This window comes from Alosa pseudoharengus, unplaced genomic scaffold (genome assembly GCF_046254945.1).
Source record: "Alosa pseudoharengus isolate Yale_2024_CS ecotype anadromous, Long Island Sound unplaced genomic scaffold, YU_APseudo_1.1 YU_APseudo_1.1_scf_12, whole genome shotgun sequence".
NCBI lineage: Eukaryota > Metazoa > Chordata > Actinopteri > Clupeiformes > Clupeidae > Alosa > Alosa pseudoharengus.
In genome coordinates, this window is record NW_027468587.1 from 39,412,331 (window position 1) to 39,420,694 (window position 8,364).

Here is an 8,364-nt window from a genome sequence, read left to right on the forward strand (position 1 = left end):
TGAGGCTATAAGCAGGAGATTGGGCTACTGTGTTGTTGTGGTAAGAATGTCCTAACATGTTCAGATTCACCTGCAAGCAGTTCTATTTTAAAAATCTGCAGTAGACTGGGAAAGACTATGCAGATCTCAGAATGGGTTAAAAAGATGACTTTGTTCCTTGTGAGAATCCTTGCAGCTGTGCTTCAAGGATTGAACTGCAGCTGTCTGAAAAGGTTTTGTATGAGAAAAGAGAATGCTGCATAAAGGCCTGGCAGCCCGTGACCAAAGAAATAGGTGGAGCTACCAAGTTCAGTCGAAAAACAAGTTTTATATTTTGCAAAGTGTTGCACAAATAAATAGCTTGACACATTATGTTCTTACCTTATTAATCAGACACCACCCATAGCCTACTTTTGCCAAAGCAGGCAAAATAAGTTACAGACAAACATAGGCTTACATGTACATACCTAAAGTGCAATATGGCACGGATGAGATCAGTAGCGACACCTGACTTTCAAAATTGGGGAAGCCAAAACATGAACTAGTATTTAGCCTGTTATTTGTGGTGCCATCATGACTGGTTAGACCTAGTCTATTTAAATTGGATCAAGATACACTTTACTCAACATAAAAGAGAAACAGTTTCAAAATACTATTATACTGTAACTGATAGTTCTGGTTTATGGTTATGATTGGCTGAGCTGCATACGAAGCTGTAGAATGCATGCAAATAGTAATTCAGTCTGACCCAGTTTGCCAGTGCTTGCAGGCTATTATTAAAATAATGTTTTATTTGCATAGCGCCTTTCATGCAATGTAGATACAAGATGCTTTCCAAATGGAGGGACCATGACTTATGGTATAAAACATAATAATCAAGTAAACTAAATGAGTAAAAAGTATTATTAAATACATAAATACAATATTAAAGACAAGATATAAATATGATGAAACATAAAAAAATAACCATGAAATAAATAGATCAGGCTAAAAGGCTAAGGGAATAATTATGGTAAAACATATAGATCATAACACAAAGGACAATGAAATACATATATAAAAGAAAAGAATAGATAGAGTAGAAATAATACTCCATAAAACAAAAATAAATAAAGGTAACATAATATGGTAAAAAAAAAGGTAGGCCTTGATGGTAATTTTGATACCATAGATTTAATAGAGACCCAGTCAGACCAATAGTATGAAAAATCAGGAACAGAGTTTATTTACAATGATGCGCATCAAGGGAGAGACATCATGACTTCATCTAAAGATCCATCAGCTGCTCTAACTAGACAAGGAAATAGTTAGGGTTTAAGTATCCTTCCAGGCTGACGGGAGATGGTATTGGTCATCCCATCTCACGTGGACTACACTGAATCATAATATTCCCGCTTATTTCTAAATACACACACAGATATACACAGGGACAGTACAGATATCATACAGTCATTACATAGAATCATACTTTTAGTATCAAAGTGACCCACTAATGAGAAATGCAGAACATTAAACCACATATTGGAATATTGGACATAATGTTCTATTCCACTTTCTCTCAGCCTACAGGTGAAAAGAACTAGTAAAAAGAAAAATAGGTCTAAAATGCTTGTGATTCTCAACTCGGACTGTTCCAAAAGCCAGGGGCACTGTTACTAAGCGCTGCCTAACCCCTTGTACCTTGATTCTCATCTTTGGAACAGCTAGGAGGCCAGAGCCTGGGGATCTGAGTGGTCTTGCAGGACTGTAAGATAAAGGACAACTCCGGTCTAAGAACAACCTAGGGTCTATTTTTGGATGATAACCAGTGTAAACTTTCGTTCGGGACCAAAACAATGTTAATCAGAGTAGTTTTGAGTAAGACCAGAATATGGATTTACATTGAAATAGCATATAGCAATAGCTTTTGGGCAAGCTGGCTATGTGTAAATCACTACCTTAAGCCAGGGCTTGAAATATTATCACAATTATGTGATACTGTGGAGAAGGTCCCTACAAACAACCCAAAGTCAGCCTCACAAAATACTTCAGCAATATGGCATTCATGATTGTGGGGTTGTTGAGGATATGCACACTGTTGTCATTCGGCCTACAGCATGTATCCTTTACCAAATTCACAATCAAGAGTGCCATATTGCCTGTTTATACAGCAGTTATACAGTGTTTTCAACAGTTTATTCTGATTTTTGTTTGTTTATCCTCCACCCAAAAAGTTGTTTCAAACTGAGTCTCAGCATCTCCTGTTATCAAGCAACACAGTATATCACTTGAGAGCCAAGTTCAATGAGAGGCTATGCACTAGTGCCCACAATAATTTCTATAACTTGCTTGTCCATACGTCACATGGTAAATTGCACATTCACCCATTTCTCACTCAATAACTGTCAAATATGGTAAAAAGGGTAGAGAGATAACTGCATTTGATTAGGAACTCCATTAGACCAATCCCAATCCGAATCTAGTCCCTCTGCTGTCTCTCTATCTTTTTTCTTTTAGTTCTTCTCTCTCACACACTGACCTAACCACTTTCAGGAACAAATGTCCAAACAAGCTGTCAGTTCACACGGCATGAAGAGACCTTACCTCGTTGCTTTAGAAACCTCTTTTCTTACTGACATAAAGAGGAAAGTCCTGTGGAGCGAAGAGAATAATGAACCTTTTATCCATTTATGCTTGCTCCACCCCCTTGTTGCCCATCTACAACCCAGACAGGCAACATGTGGAAGAGTTCCCAGCTTTCTGGCAGAGGGAGAATAGATGGTAAGAAAGAGGTAAAGAGAAGTCAGTGAAGAAGAATCGAATAGATTCATGTCTTCTTCCTTCAGTACCTAAAGTTTTTAACTTCAGTCATTTTCATATGTTCTATTTATTTTTAAATCATACAGCTTTATTTACTATCTGTTCTTATTTTATTTTATCTATTTTGTAATTATTTATTTCTTCACTTCTTAACTTCACTAGTTATTTTGGTGTCATTTGAAAGTAGGGTAGCCTATTCTTCCCTTATTTTATCCATTTTGTAATAGTTTATTTCTTCACTTCTTAACTTCACTAAATATTTTGGTGTCATTTGAAAGTAGGCTACTATTCTTCACATTCTATTCATTGTCTCCAGAAAAAAATATCTCTGTGAGAGGTGCAAAATAGTTCAAATTATTGGCAGCAGCCCAAGCAGAGCCAGTATTTCCCATTGTGAATGGCTAATCATCATGACATTGGTATTCTATCTCACACGGCATACAGAGGCTATGTCAATGAGATGTAATTAACACGTTTTTTCCTGTTTAAACCTTTTGAGTCATCATAATTCTATAATTTACTTAACCTTGCACAATGTGGTTGGAGCTCTTGTGGTTAAAGGCCAGTAAAGCTAGCCTATGGTAATGCAGGTCCACGACATGCAGGCAAGCCTTTGCACCAGTCCATTCAAAATTCTTTCAAAACTACACTCTCTATTCTTTGTGTTGTTTGGTACAATGGAATAGAAAGAATGCTTAAGGCCTATTGAGGCAGGAGATATTGTTGCATGGAGGTAGAACAGCAGGAGAGAGTAGTGAACAGACATGGATGGAAAGCAAGAGTACAACCATCCCTTTTTGTAGTAGCCAGCATTAAAGCTTCAAAGTGAACATTGTTGGAGTGCTCCTTTCATATGCCTACATGTGGGCCTATATTTCAGCACGAGTAACCAATTCACGCTCACTGCAATACCATTACCCATCGCCCACTGCAATACCATTTTTACTGTAATTGCATTGCATATATCTAAAAAAGAAAGATGTTTAAACACAATTCAAAGAACAAAGTGTCATTAAGCAAAGCACACTGATTTGGTGGTTCATGCTTGAAATTCTCTGCAAAGAGAGAGATTCTATAATGTGCATATTGGATGAGAGGAATTATTATAAATGGGTCATGAGCCAGTGGAAAAACATGCTCAGATGGTGATGAATTATTTAAGTGACTAAAGCTCAGTTTATGTCAGACCAGAATTCCAGTAGTGCAGTAATTTGATCCCTGTCATCAGTATCGCTTTTAATCCATATTTAATCTGTCATATTACTAATCTGTAAAGCAAAAAGCCCTGATGAAATTATCTGGTGTACTGAAGAGCAAACCAAAAGTCATCTAGTGACACTTACAGCACAGTGTCTTTGATTTGAAATGATTTGTCTTTGACATATGTGTTCTATTTTTTTTTTAAATCATTATATCTACTAAATATACACTTGTGAATAACACTTTCATAATGTTCTCAAATGCTGGTGTTTGGAAGGATTCCCTTAGAGGCAATGGATAATGGTCCATATGCTGACACAATTACATAGTTGCTTGTTGACCATGCATTAGTGATGGGAAACATTTGCAGTATGAGCTGCTTTGGGGGGTAATAAACATTTCAGTTGTTGTTAGAACAGCTGCTGGTAGATTGGAGAAAGGATAACTGACAACCTGCTGGTCATAATTGCAAGATATAACATGATGATGGGAAATAGCCTACTTGATCCTATTTTTCTGGTGGGTCTATGGCTTGTGACCTTGTCATATAATGGGTCATCCATCAAACATATTATATTTGTATTTGTAATACATGTGTATTTATAGGTATGACATCACTAAATATGCAAATGAGTACTAGTTTTGGAAATTACTGATTTACCTAGGAATTAAATTTTCCTATATGTTGTCTATTTTGAATTTTCATATAGGTTGTGCATGGCCCAGGGGCGTCAAACTGGGGGTAAAAGTGGGACTGATTACCAGGGCCGCAAGGGGGAGAGGCCACTTGAAAAGTCTGGAATATATGCATGAGGACCCAGGATCTTGGGGGCCCATCAGGACTGCCTATGCCTAATTTCAGTTAGCTGTGAGTAGCCACTGGGGGCCACCAGAGGATAATGAACCCCTGGTTCAGTCGATGTGTCACCTTCATTTGCATATCAATGGACATGGTGCCATGTTCTAGACCACCTCCATCTGTTTTATCAATCAGGTATGTAGTAAAAAGATAAAAGGTTAAGAAATAAGACAGACATTGATAAAAATATCTGCACTTAATTGGACAATCCAAAGCAAGTAAGTACAATTTATTTATAAAGCACACTTAAAATACAGTTTACACTGACTTAAGTCCCGTAGATATATACAATAGAGTGCCGTAGTGTATCAGAGCTAGTGAGCGGAGCGCGAGGACCAGACTGGATGGAATTTTGTTGGAGCGCGAAGCGCTTTTTCATTTAGAACCTGGAGTGGTTGCTCTGTTCCGCTCTAATTTCGCTCCAATACAGCTCACACCACGAGCAGTGCCGTATTAAAGAGTTGTGAGGCCCGGGGCTATGTGCCAGGAGGAGGCCCTAGACCAACCTTTCTCAAACTTCTTTGATCTGAGGCCCGGTCATGGCAGACCTTCAAATTATCATTATGATTATTATTATCACAATTATTATTGTTATGCTATATTATTATACATGTTATACATATTGTTATGCACACCAGAGGACTGCTTTACTGATGTAAAACATAATTGTAGTATGTTGAAGTATGATGCTTGCATGAGAAATACTTCTCAAAACAACAGCAATTATATGGGTGCCATTGTTTTGGGTTGTTTCCCTCATGCAAGCATCATATACTGGTTGGCAAAAAGAAAAATATTGACATGCTTTTCAATGACATTCAAAGGATTCAGGAAACACAATACCAGCTTTTGTATATGGTAAATGGTGGAGCATAGGCATAAATCACTGATCTGGAGATATTTAACAGGAAGACTAATTAATAGCTTTTGGCTACGTTATATTCAAATTTGACTATAGGGCAATTCCATGGAAAATTATGTTTTTTGTAACATCCATAACGCCAATAAAATGTGATGGTATGGTATGATGTGAATGATTTCATGAAATTTGAGCATTTGCTATTTTTGGCTGAAGAATGTACATGAGAAAAAATGCACAAAAAATGAATGTTATCCTTCACATCATACAAATGCCAAGGCATTTCACTGGCGTTATGGATGTGACAATTTTCTATGGAATTGCCCTATACTATACTCAATGCTAGATAGTGTATTAAATAGTTTCTGCTCTGTTTTTATGGAAGTTGCAAGAATCCACATCATTCTATTAAATGTCATTAGTTACATAATTAAATATCCTTCCAACAGGTTGAAGCAGAGCTTTGCTACCAACGTTATCGAGTGGTTTCAGTTTCTTTCGTGCAGACGCGCACACGCATGCATTGAATGAACGCTCATACCACCACTTAATTGCATGCCTCTATGTTTGATGACACCAAAGTATTTCCTCCTGATTGCAAAAACGTTTGTTTTCTTTTTATGTCGATCCGCAGTTCTTTGATCATTTGCACAGCAAATTATCAGATGAAGCACCGGGCATAATTTCACTCTGCGGCTCCGCGGCCCATAGTTTGAGAAACTCTGGCCTAGACGCACATGACACGCACACGAACACTCGAAGGCACATGCACTAACACATCAGCGCTTTGATGTCCAAAGCAACAGAACCAATATGCAAACTTGTGATTGTGAACTGGTACCTTGGCTCTTCCACTTCTCGATCAGCATCAGTTGTGTCTGCAAAGTCTGGCTAGTCATGGCTAGTGGTGGTGAGGTGGGGGGGGCATCCTCAGCAGGCTGGCTAGTTTGTGGATTTGTGGAAGCACTCCACATATTTGTTAATTTTGGTGTCTTCTTTAGTAATTCTAATCTTCTTATATCCTTTAGATCCTTTCACTTTCTTTTTTTAGCCCCACTCGGATGCTTTCTTTGACCAGACATGAGTGAAATATATTGCCATTGCTCTTAGTTCTTTGGTATTTAAGTTTTCTGTTTAAGGTGACAATTCAGCTTGTAGATTATTTCTCCCTCTTTTTGATTGAAGCGAGCGTGGAGTGATTTCACTGGAGCGGGAGGATTTTAAGTGGAGCGGGGAGCGAAATTGAGCGGAGCGACCTGAAGCGAATTTGAGCGGAGGAGCGGCCGAGTGAACAGCCACCTGAGCAAGGAGCGGGATATTCGCAGCGCTCACTAGCTCTGTAGTTCATTAAAGGATAATTCCGGTATTTAGCAGTCCCTTTTCTAGTTTGTTTTGGATGAACTAGAGTGGTGGACACTGAAATTTATATCGGCGCAATGTATGATTTCCAGCCATGTTATTTGCTAAGGTGGAACTATTTTTTCCGACACCTCACAACTGCGTATAAACTTCCGCTCAATATTTGAGCCTGAAGCATAGACGGTGGCGCAGTAATATCAATGTGCAATGAGTCTTCCAACAGAAATCAATGGGATTTTACAAAATGCCAAATAAAACAGACAGAAACTGTATTTCGCTATGCTACTTGTTTTGGAACATCAACGAACACCACTAACCACTCGGTGAGTTGCAAAGTTTTGAAAACGAAGGGTTGTTTTAAGGACATGTTTGTGCATGCCTGTAGGCAGCCACTCTGAAGTAGTCAAAGGCGATTCAAAACAATGTGGGCTTCATAGATAACTTTAGCTCATTCTGGGGGAAACCTGGACTATTGAAAAGAGACGGTAGCCTATCCATCCCAATTCGAGGGGTGCTTATCTCCTTTCAAGGAACATAGACCGTCACTTAACCGAGGCTAGGCTAGTTCCTGACGAACCAGAGGTCCAGGAAGCAGAGATAATGTCTTACACAGATCTCTGCCATCCTAAAAGCCACCCAGATATACAGGATATACAGGGCATACATAGCCAAATAGAGAGGGTGTCTGTACCAAGACTGTCAACTCTTATTCGACCCACAAGGGGAATTATTCGTAGCAATCTTATTACGATGAAAACTTCTTCGGCTAAGCAAATTCCTCCACAAACGCAACTTACATTTGCTTTACTCAATATTCGATCATTGTCGAATAAAACTGCCTTAATGAAATTATTACAGACAATCATATAGATTAGAGCTTAGATCGGGCCCAAAAAATCAAGCCCGACCCTACCCGAGCCCGTGCACATTGTGCCCGAGCCCGACCCGGCCCGACACGTTAACTGTAATTATGAGCCCGAGCCCGATTTAAACCCGACATTTTTTTAAATACGTGGGCCATTATAACTGACGTTCTCAACTACAATTCCGAGCTGTTTGAGCTACAGAAATCCGTTTAGAGGACATTGAGATGACAAAAGAGGACATTGAAGGCTGGCTATCATTATTTCTGCCATGGCAAGCCTGCTTCATGTTCATCTTGTATTTTTGCTGTCATAGGTGAACATCGTGCGCACTTAATGCACGCAACAAAGCATACCTGACAAATGCATACCTCCGACTTTTCTCCAAACTTCCTCGAAGTTATTTCTCCTGTTTTCATTTTTTTTCTTTACATCTTCAAGCTTCA

General features: G+C 38.8%; 1 protein-coding gene across 1 annotated transcript in view; it reads right to left on the minus strand.

The window, feature by feature from the left end:
- kirrel3l (kirre like nephrin family adhesion molecule 3, like) overlaps positions 1-6,595 on the minus strand; it is a 50,749-nt gene extending 44,154 nt beyond the window's left edge. Inside the window, exon 1 of the mRNA XM_076281323.1 lies at positions 6,538-6,595. Within this exon, the coding sequence (XP_076137438.1) occupies positions 6,538-6,595 (58 nt within the window). The remainder of the gene's footprint in view (positions 1-6,537) is intronic.
- Positions 6,596-8,364: the final 1,769 nt, after the last annotated feature.